This window comes from Chinchilla lanigera, unplaced genomic scaffold (assembly GCF_000276665.1).
Source record: "Chinchilla lanigera isolate Chin_1 unplaced genomic scaffold, ChiLan1.0 scaffold00115, whole genome shotgun sequence".
Classification (NCBI taxonomy): Eukaryota; Metazoa; Chordata; class Mammalia; order Rodentia; family Chinchillidae; genus Chinchilla; species Chinchilla lanigera.
In genome coordinates this window covers 245,998-262,532 of record NW_004955516.1, presented here as the reverse complement: position 1 = coordinate 262,532, position 16,535 = coordinate 245,998, and the positions used below count along the sequence as shown (strand labels likewise).

Below are 16,535 nucleotides of genomic sequence, written 5' to 3'. Positions count from 1 at the left end.
GCCCGTGGCTCCCCGTGCACTGGGGGCCCTCCCTCCGGGGGCCTACGAGGCAGGGAGCGAGCTGCCGGTCAGAAGACTGGCACTCCCCATCCGCAGATCCCCATGTGCTGGAGGCCCTCCCTCTGGGGGCCTACGAGGCAGGGAGTGAGCTGCCGGTCAGAAGACTGGCGCTCCCTGCCCTCTGCTCCCCGTGTGCCGGAGGCCCTCTTTTTTTTCTGTTCTTAATGATAGCCATTTTGACTGAAATAAAATAGAATCTCAAAGTTGTTTTGATTTGCATTTCCCTCATTGCTAAATATATTGAACATTTTTCATATACTTACTGGGCATTTGTAATTCTTTTTTTTTTTTTTTTTGGTACTAGGAATCGAACTTGGGACCTTGTGCTTGGCAGGCATTTGTAATTTTTTTGAGAAATGTCTTTTCATTTTACTTGCTTATATTTTGATTGGGGCATTTGTGTTTTGGAAGATTTTTTTTTTGGTTCTTTATGTATTGTACACATGAATCCTCTATCAGGTTCCCATTCTGTGTCTCTTTACTCTGTTGTTTCCTTTATTGTACAGAAACTTTTAAAATTTGGTGTAATCCCATTTGTTGATTCTTGATATTATTACTTGTACGGTTGGATTTCTATTCAGAAAGACTTTGCCTGTGTCTGTGGTTATATACCATTTCAAAGGGGTAGAGGAAAGATTTACATGGACAAATTTTTTCAAGGAAAAAGGGGGATGGTCTCTTTCCCTTTTGGCAATAGGAAAAATTCCATTTTTCCCCTTGCAATTTTTCCTTCTTTCTAATAATAGTACAAATTTCTAGTTTTCTTCATTACCCGTCATTTTCTACCTTTCTGTGGGTAATTTGAAGCTACCTAAAGATCAACAAATTCATGGTAAAATGCAAAGCAATTATGATATTATCATAGGGGAAATTTTAAAAGTCAGACCAACTTTTGCCATGGGAAATAAACCCTTAACTATATTTTACCAGTGATGAATGACTAAAGCACATTCTTGATTAGGAGTGTGCAAAATTTCTCATTTTCTTGTACATTGCTTTGACAGATTCTTATATTGTCTTTATTCTTTGCTCTTTCAAATGTTTACATGTTACTTTGTAGTTCCATATGAAGTCTTACTCAACCTATGTCTAATGAGTAGCTCTCCAGAGGCCTGATATCCTAGTTTTATTTTTTTGTTGTTGTTTTTGTTTTTTTTTCCTGGTACCAGGAATCGAACTCACGACCTTGTGCTTGCCAGGCAGGCACTGTGCCGCTGAGCTAAATCCCCAGCCCTGATATCCTAGTTTTAATTCAGAGATTTTTTTCTTATAAGGCCTAGTAAATTTCTCTTCAGTTCCTGTCAATCAATACATAACATCACATTTCCAAAACTTAACCCCACATCTTCCCAAATAATATTTCTACAATGCAAAACACAGAGATACCCATGGTCATTGTCTTAGTCTGTTTTCTATTGCTATAGCAGAACACCTGAGAGTGGGTAATTTATAAAGAAAATAGACTTCTTTGGAGCCACGGTTTGGAAGTCCATCTGCATAGCTTCTGGTGGGGCTCTTTCAGTGATGGAAAGTGGAAAGGCAAGCAGGTGTATGTGGAAGAAAAAAAGCATGAGGACTCACCTTACTTTATAACAACCTGTTCTCATGGTAACTAATCCAGTCCTGTAGGAGGGAGAACTCATTTACTCCCCCAAGATGTCATTAATCTATCATAGAGGGTCTGCCCCCATGACTCAAACACCTTCCACTAGGCCCTGTTCTCCAGCACTTCCACATTAAGCATTTAAGCCTTGACATGAATGTTGGTGCAGGTAAATCGTGTTCAATTCATATCAGTCATTGTCTATTACATTATTATGATGTACTCTTTGAAGGTGTTATAGTTACTTTCTCATTGCTGGAACAAAATACCTGACACCCACAGGCTAAATTTATTTCAGCTCAAATTTATAGAGGTTTCAGTTTATACTTGGCTGGCTCCAAGGCAGGAAGGCATGGCAGAGGAGAAGTAGTCCATGGTAAGGCAGGCAGGAAGTAGCAAGCAGCAGCAAGCCTGCCTTTTTTCTGTTCCTTTTTAGTCCATCCTGGCTGCATGCTTATTGATTGGTACCACTCACACCCAGGGTGGAGCTTCCCATTACCTACACCCAGAACAGTGCTAAACAAATCAACGGACTGGTCCAATTATCACACCTTTAATCCATACTCACACATCCTTAATCCCAGTATTGCATACCCTAGATCCAGCCACCTTTGAAAAGCCCCACCTATGGGGACATGAGACCAGGCCTGAAAATCTCCATGAATAACAGGCATCAACTTTTGTTTAGCCATACTGGGATTGGATAGGATTGGAATCCTAAATTAATCCAATAACATTAAACCTACTCTTTTTTTTCTCTTTCTCTTTGAGACAGGGTCTCGCTCTACAGTTCAGGCTGGGCTTAAGCTCACTTTGTAGCCCAGGTTGGTCTAGAACTCATAACAGTCTTCCTGCCTCAGCCATAAACCTACTTCTGTAGTCTCTGTCTGTAAATGACAGATTTGTCTATTAATTAGGTAGTTTTTTTAACACCATTCTTCTCTCTCTTGTGATGTAATCACAATCTAATATGTATATGCTCCTTAAATATGAACAGTCCTGTAATTGTGAACTAGTGATGGTGTCTTAGTTTATAGGTAATTGGTTCTGGACTATACAAGTGAATACATTGGACATCTTTGCAGTGACTTTTTATTCCATTGTTAAATTATTCCAATTCTAAATTTTTCTCCATTTTCATTCTAATTGAGCTCCCATTTCTTGCAAAAAAATCTTTCATGATGTCATTCCACCCAGTTTTCATTTTGTGTTTTTGTGACTGCCCCAGAACTCTTAAGTATAGTATTCCAAGTCTCAAAATCAAAAGGGTTAGATGTGCCTGTGCCTTTGCCTGTTCCTATTCCTGCTAAGATTGTATTGTGATGTTTCCTTTTGCCCTTGTATAGCCTTCATCATAAGGAATATGTACCTTGATTCATTTTTTTTTTGCCATTCCCTTGCCCTCCCTATAACCCCTCTTCCTCGCCTTATTTGCAAAGCTTTGTTTCCATTTTATCCTTCTTTCCTCATTTATTTTTCTTTTCCCTTCTTTATCTTCCCCTGACTACCCCTTTCCTTTTGAACCATTTCTTCCTATTTCACAATATCTGTTCTACATTTTTGTTCTTATTTACACTTTCAGTTTCTTATATGAGAGAGACAATGCAAAATTTACACATGTGCCCACTTTATTTCACTTAAGAGTATGGTCTCAAGGTCCATCTATTTAGCTATAAATGTCTTGTTTACCTTTCTTTATGGCTGTGTAGTACTCTGTTGTAAAAAAAAAAAAAACTAAATCTTTTTGTTTTTTTGGTTTTTTTTTTAGACAGGATCCCACTATGTACTGCAGACTGGCCTTGACATCACTTATGTGGCTCAGGCTGGCCTCAAACTCATGGCGATTTTCCTGCCTCGGCCTCCTGAGTGCTGGGATTTACAGGTGTGCACCACCATGCCCGGTCAAACCACAACATTTTTATTCATTTCTCAGTTGATGGTCACTTGGGTTGTTTCTAGGATTTAGCTATTACAAACTGTGCGGCTATAAATATAGATGTGCATATCACTGTGGTTTGATGCTCTTAATTCTTTTGGGAAGACAGCAACAAGGGGAATAGCTGGTTCAAATGTGATTTCTAGTCCCAGGTTTTGGAGGAATCTCCACGCTGATTTCCACAGTGGTTGCACCAGCTATAGTGGAGAAGGGTTCCTTTTCCCCTCACATCCCCCCCAGCATTTCTTATTGGTTCATTTCTTGATAATAGCCAATGTTTTGGAGTGAGTTGGAATGTTAGCATTGTTTTAATTTGCATCTCTTGAATGACCAGTGATGTTGAACATTTTTTCATATGTCTATTTGCCATTTGTACTCCTTCATCTGAAAAATGTGTATTCATTTTTGATGCCCATTTTTAGACTGGGTCTTTAAATTTGAGAGATTTGATTTTTTTTCAATTCTTTATGTGTTCTAGATATTAGTCCTTTGTCTGAGGAACAACTGGCTGAAATTGTTTCCCACTCTGTGGGTTGTCTTTTCACGCTGTTGGTGATTTATTTTGCTGTGCAAAAAGCTTTTTTTAATAAAATGAGATCCCCATTGTTGATTATTTCTAGCATTTCCTGTGCAGTTGGGTTTTTGTTCCTAAAATCTTTGCCTATACCTATGTCTTCAAGAGTTCTGCCTATTCTCTCGTCCAACGGATTTTTTTTTGTGCCAGGAACTGAACTCATGACCTTGCACTTGCCAGGTAGGTGCTGTGTCACTGACCTATATCCCGGCCCCTTCTTCCTGCAGATTTAGTGTTTCTGTTTTAATATTTAGATCTCTGATCCATTTTGACTTTAGTGCATGGTGATAGACATGGGTCTAGTTTCAGTCTTTGGCCTGGAGAGAGTCAGCTTTTCCAGCACCATTTATTAAAGAGGCTGTCTTTCTTCCAGTGAACATGATTGGCACCTTAATCAAAGAAGAGGTAACTGAGTATGTGTGGAAATGTTTTTTCATCTTTTAATCTGTTCCATTGATTCTCAGGTCAGTTTCTGTGCTGATTTTTTTTTTTTTATCACAGTAGCTCTGTAGTATAATTTCAAGTTAAAGATTGTGATGCCTCCTGCCTCACCTTTATTGCCCAGAATTGTTTTTGCTGTTCTAGGTCTCTTCTGGTTGCAAATAAATCTTAGGAATGTATTCTCTAGTTCTGTGAGGTATGCTAATGGTATTTTGATTAGGATTACATTAAATCTGTATAATAACTTTGGGAATATGACCATTTTCACTACGTTGGTTCTTCCTACACAAAAGCAAGGGGTATCTTTCCATTTTCTGATATCGTTTTGATCTTTTTCAGAGCACTGTACTTTTCAATGTAGAGATGATTTGCTTCCTTTGTTATATTGATTCCTAAGAATTTCATTTTTGTGGATGCTTTTATGAAAGGTGTTGTTTCCTTAACTTCTCTCCAAGTGAGTTTGTTATCTGCGTACAGGAATGCTATTGATTTTTGGTGTTTACTTTGTATGCAGCTATGCTACTGAATCTGACTATTAAATCTAGAAGTCTTCTGGTGGAATTTTTGGGATCTTCTCTGTAGAGGATAATTCTGGAAATAATGTCATCCACAAATAATGATAATTTAACTTCTTCATTTCCTATCTTTATTCCTTTTATGTCATTCTCTTGTCTAATTTCTCTAGCTAATGTTTCCAGAACTTTATTGAATGGGTGTGGTGATAGTAGACACCCTCGTCTTGTTTCTGATTTTAGAGTGAAAGCTTTCAGTTTTTGACCATTTAGTATGATGTTGGCTATTGTTTTGTCACAGATGGCTTTTGTCAGATTGAGATAAAGACCATCTATTCTGATTTTCTTTGGGGTTTTTTATCATGAATGGGTGTTGGGCTTTGCCAATTGCTTTTTCTTCATCAATTGAAATGATCATATGGTTTTTGTCCTTGGCTCTGTTGATATAGTGTATTATATATATTAATTTACATATATTGAACTATCCCTGCATCACTGGGGTGAACCCTACTTGGTTATGGTGTATAATCTTCCTAATGATTTATTGCATTCTGTTTGCCAGTATCTTATTGAGGATTTTTGTGTCCATGTTCATCAGGGAGACTGGCATGTAGTTACATTTTTTGGTTGGGTCCTTTTCATGTTTTGGTATCACAGTAATACTTGCTTCCAGGAATGACTTTGGGACTATCCCTTCCCTTTCAACCTCATTAAAGAGTTTGAAGAGTAAGGACATTAGATCTCCTTCAAATTTCCTGTGGAATTCAGCACTGAATCCATTAGGACCTGGGGTTTTCTTTGTTGGTAGGCTTTTAATTACATTTACTGATACTGGTTTATTTAGAATTTTTATATCTTCTTGATTCAGCTTTGGTAGTTCATATGTATCTAGGATCCTGTCCATTTCTTCTGTGTGTTCCATCTTATCAGAATAAAGGTTCTTGAAGTAGAGATTGATGATCTTCTGGATTTCTTTCTTTCTTTCTTTCTTTCTTTCTTTCTTTCTTTCTTTCTTTCTTTCTTTCTTTCTTTGTCTTTTTTTGAGAAAGGGTTTCACTATGCAGTTCAGGCTGGCCTTGAATTCACTTTGTAGCCCAGGCTGGCCTCAGACTTGCAGCAATCCTCCTGCCTCAGCCTCCTGAAAGCTGGGATTATAGGCACATACCACTATGCCTTGTTGATCTTCTGGATTTCTGCAGGATCTATTGTGATTTTACTCTTTTATTCCTAGTTGCATGAATTTGAGTCTTTTCTTTCCTTTTTTATTGATAAGGTTGGCTAAGGGTTTGTCTGGTTTATGTAATCTTTCAAAGAATTAACTCTTTGATCCATTGGCTCTTTGTATTGTGTTCTTAGTTTCACTTGCATTAATTTATACTGTGATCCTTATAATTTCTCTCCTCATACAAGCATTGGGCTTGACTTGTTCTTTTTCTAGAAGTTTGAGGTTTAATGTTGGGTTGTTGGTTTGAGCTCATTCTGTTTTCCTGATATGAGAATTCAGCAGTATAAATTTCACTTGTAGGACCACTTTCATTGTGTCCCATAAGTTACAGTATGTTGTATCAGGATGATCATTTAGTTGTAAATACTGTTTAAATTCTTGTTCAGTTTCACCTGTGACCCTTTCAGTAAGATGTTATTTAATATCCATTTATAAAGTTTTTGTAGTTTCTTTTGCCATTGATTTCCAATTTCATTGCACTGTGTTCAGGTAATATGCATGGGATAATTTCACTTCCTTTGCCAAAACTTAAGCATGTTCTGTGGGCCAGTATGTGGTTTGTTTTGGAGAATGTCCCATGCATAACTGAGAAGAATGTGTCTTCTAATGTTGTGGGGTGAACACCCTGTAGACATCTACAAAGTTCATTTATTCACATGTTTGGTTCAGTTCTGATATTTCTTTGTTGATTTTTTGTCCACTTGATCTATCTATTTGTTTACACTGGGGTGTTAAGGTCCCCCATTACACTTGTATTGGTGCTTACTTTATTTTTCATGTCCAGTAATACTTGTTTTATAAATCTGGGTGCTCCTGTATTTTGTGCATATATATTTATGATTATTATCTCTTCTTCTTGGAGTTTTCCCTTAATAAGAATGTAGTGATTTTTTTATCTCTTTTGATCAGTCTTGTCTTGATGTTCACATTGTCAGCAAATAGAATAGCTATCCCTGCTTTTTTCCAGTTTCCTGTTGCATGGAATATTGTTTTCCATCCTGTCACCTTCAACCTATAAATTTCTTTTTGGATTAAATGTGTTTTTGTATGCAGCGTATTATTGGATCTTGTTTCTTGATCCATTGTACCAGTCAGTTTGTTTTGATTGGTGAATTTAGACCATTTACATTGATGGTTATAACTGATATGTATTGCCTTATCCTTGTCATTTTATTTTCTGCTGTAGGTTTCTGATCTTTTCCCTTGTTTAGTTGCTTGCCATCCTTGATGTTTTCTTTCTATTGGTGTTCTTTGACTTGTACACCTTGCTACCTCTTTCTGGAATATCTTTCGGAACACTTTTTAGAGCTGGTTTGGTGCGCATGAATTTCTTCAGTTGTTCTTTGTCACAGAAGTATCTTATTTCCCTATTGAGTTTCACAGATAGTTTTTCAGGGTACATCAATGTAGATAGGATGTTGTTTTGTTTCAGGACTTGAAATACTTCAGTGTAATCTCTCCTTGACTTAGGGTTTGTGCTGAGAAGTCTGCTGTGATTCTGATGGGCTTTCCTTTATAGGAGATTTGTTTCTTTTCTCTAACAGCCTTTATTATTCTATTCTTTTGCTAAATTTCTGGAATCTTTATTATTGTACACCTTGGTGTAGATTTATTTCGATCATGGCTAATTGGACTTCTATATGCTTCATTTACCTATATGTCAAGTTTTTTTTTTTTCCATGCTTGGGAAGTTTTCTGCCATTACTTCTGTGAACAGGATTTTTATGTCATTTGTTCTAACTCTTGCTGTTTTTATTGACTGTAATCAGTCTTATGTTGTTCTTCTTTGCATGATATTGTAGCGGTTGGATTATTTTTTTATAGTCCCTTCTGATTTTTAAGAGATCTTTCTTTTCATGATCACTAACTTCATTCATGTCTTCTAGGTCTGATATTCTGGCTTCACTTTCCTTCATTCTATTTTATGAACTTTCAATGGAATTTTTAATTTCTGGATATCTGTTTGAATCTGTTTCAAGGATTCCATTTCTTTCCTGTGTTGGGCATTCATGTTTCCATCATTTTCCTATACTCTGTTTTTTTCATCTATGTCTACTCTAGATTTGCTGAGCAAGTTCTTTATTATGATCAGCATCTTTCTCTTTTTTTTAATCTGAAAGATTATTCTTGATCTAGTTTCCTCTATAGCCTTATAAATATGGATTTTTTTTTTTACTTCTGCTATCATTTCAGAACATTCAGGTATTTGCTCCAGATTTTGTTTATCTTGTCATCTCCTGGATTTGTCCTCAGTGGGCTGGAGGTCTACTGTTGAATTTTGCTTCTGCATCTTGTCATTTTCTATTTTTTTAAATTTTAACTTGTTTTCTGTGTTGTTGCTTGTATTTTTTGTATGTTAGGTAGCTTTATCCCTGGTATTGAGGCTTCCCTAGGAAATATCCATGCATCAGAGATGTCTTCTAGGTGTAGTTGGCTCTTGGACTTTGTGTCTGTTCCAAGATAATACCTTCCCACTTTATTAGGGATGAGAAGTTGCTGTCTATTTGGCTTAGCACCCAGTCCTTTGTACTGGACTATAGGGATGGTTATGACCCCAGACAATCACAGTGTTGTCATATAAAGGTGAACAACTGATTATAACATGTATGACATCCTGGCTAATAGTAATTGAATTATCAATAATGATATCATCATGTACAGCCTAGAAACTGACAAACTGTGGTAACTACTAATTTTGTTTCTCTAGCCATAGGAGCAAGATCTGTAGTTATATTACAATGTCCAACATAAACCAGGAACTTGTGTGCAGTGAGTTTCACTTTGGTAGAGTGATTTTCTCATAAGAGGAAGGGGAATTTATGAAGGATAGGGGACAAAACAGAGTGATAACTGAAGAGAAATATAGTAGAAGGAAGGTTGAAAACAAAGGATGATCACCCAAACTTTGGGAAGCTGGAGAAGAGGACAGGAGAGAAAGAATGAAAGAGAAAGCAAAAGACTATCAAGGCAAACCAGAAACACTAAAGACAATGTTCATTCACATGAAAATATCAAAAAATCAAGAAAGATAATTGAGGAGAGAAACAAGACAGACAAAACAAACAATAAAAGTCAAAACCTAAATCATATCCCTCCAAAAGAAAAGAAAAAGAACAGAAAAAGGAAACTGAAACAATCTAATAAATGAAGAGAGAAAGAAAGAATAAAAAAGAAAAAAATTCCTGTGGTTCCCCAGTTCTTGTGTTAGTGTCCCAATCAAAGCAGTTCTGCAGTAGGATTGCTGCTGGGTGTGAGGCTGATCTTGGCCACACCAATGACTACTCTCAGGCATTGTTCATAGGTTGGGGTTGGGGCTGGGGATTTAGCTCAGCGGCAAAGCGCCTGCCTGGCAAGCGTAAGGTCGTGAGTTCGGTTCCCGGTACCGGAGAAAAACAAAAACAAAAAAACAAACATAGGTTGGGGTTATGCCTTTGTCCTTCTGCAGGCCAAGCCTGCTTGTCTGCTCATGTTGCTGGTCACAAAGAAGGGGAATGTTGTCCTTGTTCCACCACTGGCCAAGGCCACTGCCTCCTTGTGCCACTAAACACAAGTCTGGGGTTGTACCATTGTCCTGCCACAGACCAAGGCTACTTGCCTGCTTGTGCCACTGGTCGCTGAGCAGAGGGATGCTTCCAGTCCTTTGTAGCTAGGTGTAAGACTGGCTTTTGGTAGCCGCCAGAGCAGAGTGTGGGTGGTTCCAGCTCCTACTTCTCACCAGAATTCCCGCTAGTCTGCTGTCCAACTGCTTGCAGCCTGCTGTGACTGGATGGCCCAATCCTTATTCCACTCCGGGACTTTGGCAGTGAAGTAACCCTGGTCAATTATTCTGCTGCTGTAGTTTGAACCCCAAGCCCTTTGAAATGGAATGGTGACCCTGCCCACCTGCTGCTGCTCCTCTGTGTGACTGTGTGCCAGGGCACCACTCTACCTCACTCACCCACTGCTGATCAGGAGCTGCTCAGGAAGCAGGGTCTTGTGTTCTCACTGCTGCCTCTGCCTGAAGAAGATTCTTCAGTTTTGGTCAGGTCTCCGTTTGGCAGTGAGCAACAAAGTAGTCTTCTCTGCCTTCCCACTGGGTCAGCTTCACAGACCTGCCGCACTGCATGGTCTCTGGTCTGCAACAATGAGCTGTTTCTTCTGTAGCAATGAATCCTGTTTTCTTTTTTTTTTTTTTTTTTTTTTTTTTTTTTTGGATTTTTCTCCGGTACCAGGAACCGAACTCACGACCTTGCGCTTGCCAAGCAGGCGCTTTTGCCGCTGAGCTAAATCCCCAGCCCCTGTTTTCTTCTTCTTTGTCAGTACACTTGTGGTTCCCATGTGCCCTCCACTTCCTTTGATTCCTCTCCAGGCTAGTGTTTTCCAGACTCAGCACTTTGTCCTGGAAAAGCTGAGTCGCTGGCACTCACTACTCCATCATTTTTCTCCCTCGAGTTTACTGTGTTTTAACAGTAGCTTTTGGAACTCTATCAGCGAAATCTATGTGGGCCCTACAGTAAATTATTCATATCTGAGTAGGCTCTTGGGAAGCATTTAATAATTCAGATATCAATTTTCCATGAGCTATTTTAGTTCTCATTGAAGTCAAGAATCTTCTATTTTTTTTTTCAGATTTTCCCCATTATGTGAAAGACACTAAAATACATGTTTACTATCAGTATATAGATTCACTTTAAGCCCTGAACCAAGAATTATAGCCCTCATAGCTGATCATAACTTGGTAATTTGTGTTCATTTAACTCTAGGTAAAATATAAGCTCACAAGATTTCCTGAGCAGTCACCACAGTATGGGCAGTCTAAAGATGGCTCTTTTCATTGCAGGTCCATGACCCATTAGTAAACATTATCAAGTATGTGTTTTAAACAGAAATATCAGAAAAATACAGTTGCTGCCTAGTGTCTTCTTCTGTTATCATTGAACACTGGTGATCATCTATTTGTCCCAGATCTGGTGAAAGAATAGCAGGGTTTAGGAGACTGCATCTTCCAAGCACAAGATTAGGATTGCATAATAATCCTTGTTCATAGTTAGTCAGCTAGCATACCAATAAATCCTATTTCTGTGCACTTGTAAGATAGCTGTCATAGTATGAAGAATATGCAAAAAAGCCAAGGTACCCAAGGTAAGGGTCACACACTTTCCATTAAGTATGGCTGCTGCTGCCACCAATAGAAGATATCTAGACATTTCAAATGCTACGACATTCCAAACAGAGAAATGTGCTGTTGTTTTATAGTATAACCTCATTCCAATAGGAATGCCTTAATTTTTATGTAACACAAGTGGACCATTTTTTAAAAAAAAATTGAAATCCCCGAGGTTAGGACAGAGACTATAGCAAATTTCAGTTGTTCTAAGCCATTTCAGATTCTAGGGACCAAATCAGTGGATCTGGGAAATTACTATACAATCAGTTGTTCCATCAAAGTGCAAAAGCTAGAATTCACCCTTTTGTAGTACCCTAAGAGTTCCCAAAACTGTCTACTTCTTTATCATATAGGCCTTTTCTTCTGAAAAAATTACAGCCTTCACTTGACAACAGATTGCCTAAATACTTTACTTCTGTTTGGCAGTATTAGAGTGTGTACAGTAGGACATTATGCCCCGTGAAGCAAGAAACTGTAAGAAAGTATCAGTTTTACATTGCTTTTTTTTTGTCTATTTGAGATAGGGTCTCACTATGCAGTTCAGGCTGGCCCTGAGCTCACTTTGTAGCCCAGGCTGGTCTTGAACTCACAGTGATCCTCCTGCCTCAGCCTCCCGAGTGCTGGAATTACAGGCGTGCGTTACCGTGCCTGACTTCTATATTGCTCTTTAGTTCTGGAGGCTACCAGGAAATAATCTACATGTTGAATGATAACAAATACTTCCAGTGGGACAAATTTCTATAAGTTTCCCTGTGAATGGCTAGAGACGAATTGTGAGAGCATCCTGAAACCTTTGCAATATCATTTGCCACAAATAATGGACTTGACCATACCCATTGCCTGGGTCCTACACCACTTCCACAATTTTAGGTATTTGTTAAGCAGTATTTTACTTCTTGGCATTAGTTTCTGTGTAAGGCTATTTTTGCAGCTGTAACAAAATACTGGAAATTGAGTAATATCTAAATAATATTTTTTATATATTTTATAATAAATAATATTTATTTTTCATAGGCTTGGAAGCTGGGAACTATAAGATAAAGTCACGAGCAGGTTTGGTGTCTGGTGAGGGCTGATTTCTGCTTCTAAAATGGTACTTGTTGCTGTGTCTTCCAGAAAGGGAAATACAGTGTTCTCATATGGCAGAAGGGATGGAAGGATAAAAGGAAGAGTCCCAACTAGATTTTTACGGCTCTTTTATAAGAATACTAATGCATTTGTAGGGAAGAACCTCATGTGAGATGATTACCTCTTCCAAGACCATGCCTCTTAATACTGTCACATTGGGGATTAAGTGTCAATATGAATTTCGGAAAGGAAGTAGATATTTAAACCAGAACACCATCCCTGAGGCACTATTCACTTTTTAAAGTTTTTTCCTTTTTTCCCCTTTATTTCTATTGGTCTAATTACATTAATTTTTCTTTCTGTTATCACCGTTTTTCTGTTAAGCCTCTCTGGTGAGTTTTTTGTTTCAGATTATATCAGTCAGTTCTAGACTTTTCAGTTGGTTATTTTTTACTTTTTGTTTCTCAGTTGAGCTATCCTATTTATTCATTCCTTATATACATAGTTTTTCTTTATGTGCTTAGGCATAGTGATAAACAACTGGTTTAAAGGTATTTTCTGCCGACTCTGGCATTTGAGTCACCTCAGATGAGTCCGTGATGCTCTTTCCTCTTGGACCTCGTTCTCTCCAAACCTCTCTGTCTGTATGTTGCGTTATTTTGGTTTATATAATAGTTGTTATGAAACATATAGTTAAGATGTCGGATTCTGTTTAGCTCTTCTGAATTTTGCTGATTTTTTATTTAGTTTTATGTACTGAGTACTTTTTTGACTCAAGTTAGAAAAGCATTCACCACTGTGATATGCAGTGGTTCAAATTTCACTTCATTTAAGTGGCCAAGCAGAGATCCGGGCAAAGTTCATTCACAGAATTTAGGCATCCTTTTCCCTGGATGTCTTCCTAGATTCTCCCTTAGTTTTACTGCTATAATGATAACTGTAAAACACTCTCTTGATTTTCTCAAGTCAATAAGACTCATGGTTTTTTAATTGGAATTTTAGTTACCCTGGATGGCATTGTCTGGTCCTTTTTCACAAACTAAGGACCCATCCCTTCCTTCTCAGTGTCAGCTTCCCTCCAGTAGATGCCTGATTTTGATTGCTTTTCGGTATCTTCAGTTATTTTCTATTCTGAGGTAATGGGGGTGAAGTCCAGGGTTGCTCTACCACTGAGCTAAAAATTGTTTTATTTTGAAAAAAATTTTTATTTTCAAGTATGGTTCAAGGTTTTTTTCCCCAATACTTATATCCATTTCTTCCAGCATAATTTGTTGAAAAGACTTTCCTTTCCCCCATAGAATCACATTGGTACCTTTGTCGAAAAACAGTTGTCCATATAGATGTGGGTCTATTTCTGGACTGTTCGGTTTCAGTTATATATTTGTCTATCCTTACATCAGTATCATATTGTCAGAATTACTGTAGCTTTATGATAAGTCTTAACATGGGTAATATAAATCTTGCATACTTTTTCTTGCTTTGGCTATTCTAGGTTCTTTACCTAGCGATATAAACCTTAACATTTCCTTATCAATTTTTACCAAAATAAAAAAAATTATTGATTGAACAAGCAGTAGACAAATCACTAAGATTACAGAGAATTTGAATAAAATTCAACCAATTAGATTTATATATTATAGAACCCCATAGCTATCGACAGCTAAGTATACATTTTTTTTTTTTGAGACAAGGTCTCGCTGTGTAGCTGACTGGCCTTGAACTCACTCTGTAGTCTAGGCTGGTCTTGAACTCATGGCTATCCTCCTGCCTCTGCCTCCTGAGTGCTGGTACTACAGATGTGTGCCACTATGCCCAGCCTACATTCTTTTTGTAGGGAAGCATGGACTAGACTCCTAGATAGACTGTATGTTGAAATGATACAGAATATATTTTCTGACAAAAATGGAATTGCATTAGAAATGTACAATAAAAAGACATCAAAGAAAATGATATTTCTGAAGCATAAATAAAAGCAACAATAATAGGTGCTATGTCAAATTTAAAAAAAAGAGGGTGGGTGATAATACAGGCTTCCTTTAAAAGTTGTAGAATACAAATTTCCCATAAAAGTGGGTAACAAAATAGACACAAAGTCAAATTCCTTAAAAATTGTTTTAAAAATGAAAGGTGAACTAAATGTCATGTATAATGAATATCAGAAATTTATGATGTTTGTCTTCTATACCATAATATATATGTGTGCTTAATAGCTATGTCATATGGTATATTATGATGAAAGACACTTGAAAGCAACTTCCTATCTTCTCCCTACCCCTAATGCTGACTGCATTGGCTTGAACAAGATTGTGTTGTTACAGGTACCAGTGTCGTTTGAGGATGTGACTGTGGACTTCAGTAGGGAGGAGTGGCAGCAACTGGACTCCACTCAAAGGTGCCTGTACCATGATGTAATGCTGGAGAACTACAGCCTTCTGCTGTCAGTGGGTAAGCACAGCCATCCTGTGAAGCTCTGAGGAGCCTGTTATGTTTAAATTATGTCCCACAAATAAAATACATCAAAGCCCAAACTCTCACGACCACAGAATGTGATCTTTTTTGGAAATAGAGTATAGAAATAATCAAGCTACACTGAGGCCATTAGGCTGAGTCCTAAGCCAGTATAACTGATGTCCTAATAAAAGGGGAAATCTAGGCACAAAAACACACATGCAGAGGGAGGGTAATGTGAAGACACACAGGAAGAAAATGGTTCCGGGATTTGAATCCAGAAGCCAAGAAACACCTGAAGCCACCAGAAAATATGAAGGAGGTATGGGGTGGTTCCTACCCTAACACCTTCAAAGAGAGCACAGTCATGCTGGCACCTTGAATTTGGATTTCTGGTGTTCACATTATGCGGTGATAAATTTCAGTTGTTTGAAGACCCCTACCCTCAGCCTCCCAACTACTGGGATTACAGGTGTGCAGCACCTCGCCTGGCCTATCTATCCTTTATTACTTTCTTTGTTTGTGCTTTGCCTCACTCAAATGAGAGATGATACTATATGGTAGTTAAGCTTGTGTGTCTGACTTATTTCACTCCACATTATTTTTTCCAGGTGCATCCATTTTCCTACAGATGTCTCAAATGTGTCATTCTTTTTTTTTTAAAGAGAAAAAATAAAAATAACGATAAAACACAGTTTCAAAACAGGCTAGTAAGAAAGGAACAATAATTAATACATTACGTATTGTTATCTTCATAGTAGTTAATCAGAGTATATGAGCACAGGGTTGGGGTGGTGGCACACACCTGTAATCCCAGCACTTGGGAGGCTGAGGCAGGAGGATCATTGCGAGTTTGAGACCAGCCTAGGCTACATACTGAGCTCAAGGCCAGCCTGAACTGTATAGCGAGATCCTGTCTCAAAAAGAGAAAAAACAAAAACAAAAAACAAAACAAAACAAAAAAACGATGGTGGTAGAATAGTTTGAGGGCTGGGGATATAGCTCTGCAGCACAGTACCGGCTCGGCAAGTACAAGGTCGTGAGTTCAATTCCCAGTACAAAAAAAAAAAATCTTAGGCCAATTTTTGTGGTACTTTTATATAATGGGATATTACTCAGCTATAAAGAAAGATAAACGCAAGGCTTTTACAGGTAAATGGTCACAACTAGAGACCATACTCATAAGTGAAATAAACCAGACCTCCACATGGAAGGTATGTATTATCTCACTAGTGTAAGAACCTGAAAGAGTGAATAAAAATTAGGAGGTATGACAGACATTGTGAAATAAAAGGAAAATGCTCAGAAGTTAAGAGCAGTTGGGGTGAGGGAAAAGAGAAAAGAAAGAAGGGGCAATTATGTATGTATGTATACACAGGAAAGCTAACATAGTTGTACTACTGACTTCTGTTGCTTTACTGAAATGATTAATTATTTGATCAATCTTGCATGTCTATATTTGTTTTCCTGAGAAACCACTTTGAAGATATCAATACGTAATACAACAACCATTGTTAATTTC

The 16,535-nt window shown here is 37.9% G+C and overlaps 1 protein-coding gene across 2 annotated transcripts in view; it reads left to right on the top strand.

The window, feature by feature from the left end:
* Znf81 (zinc finger protein 81) overlaps positions 1 to 16,535 on the top strand; it is a 97,315-nt gene that overhangs the window by 50,152 nt on the left and 30,628 nt on the right. For both annotated transcript variants that reach the window (XM_013506907.1, XM_005408944.2), the window contains exon 3: positions 14,884 to 15,010. In XM_013506907.1, coding sequence (XP_013362361.1) covers positions 14,884 to 15,010 — 127 coding nt within the window. The remainder of the gene's footprint in view (positions 1 to 14,883; positions 15,011 to 16,535) is intronic.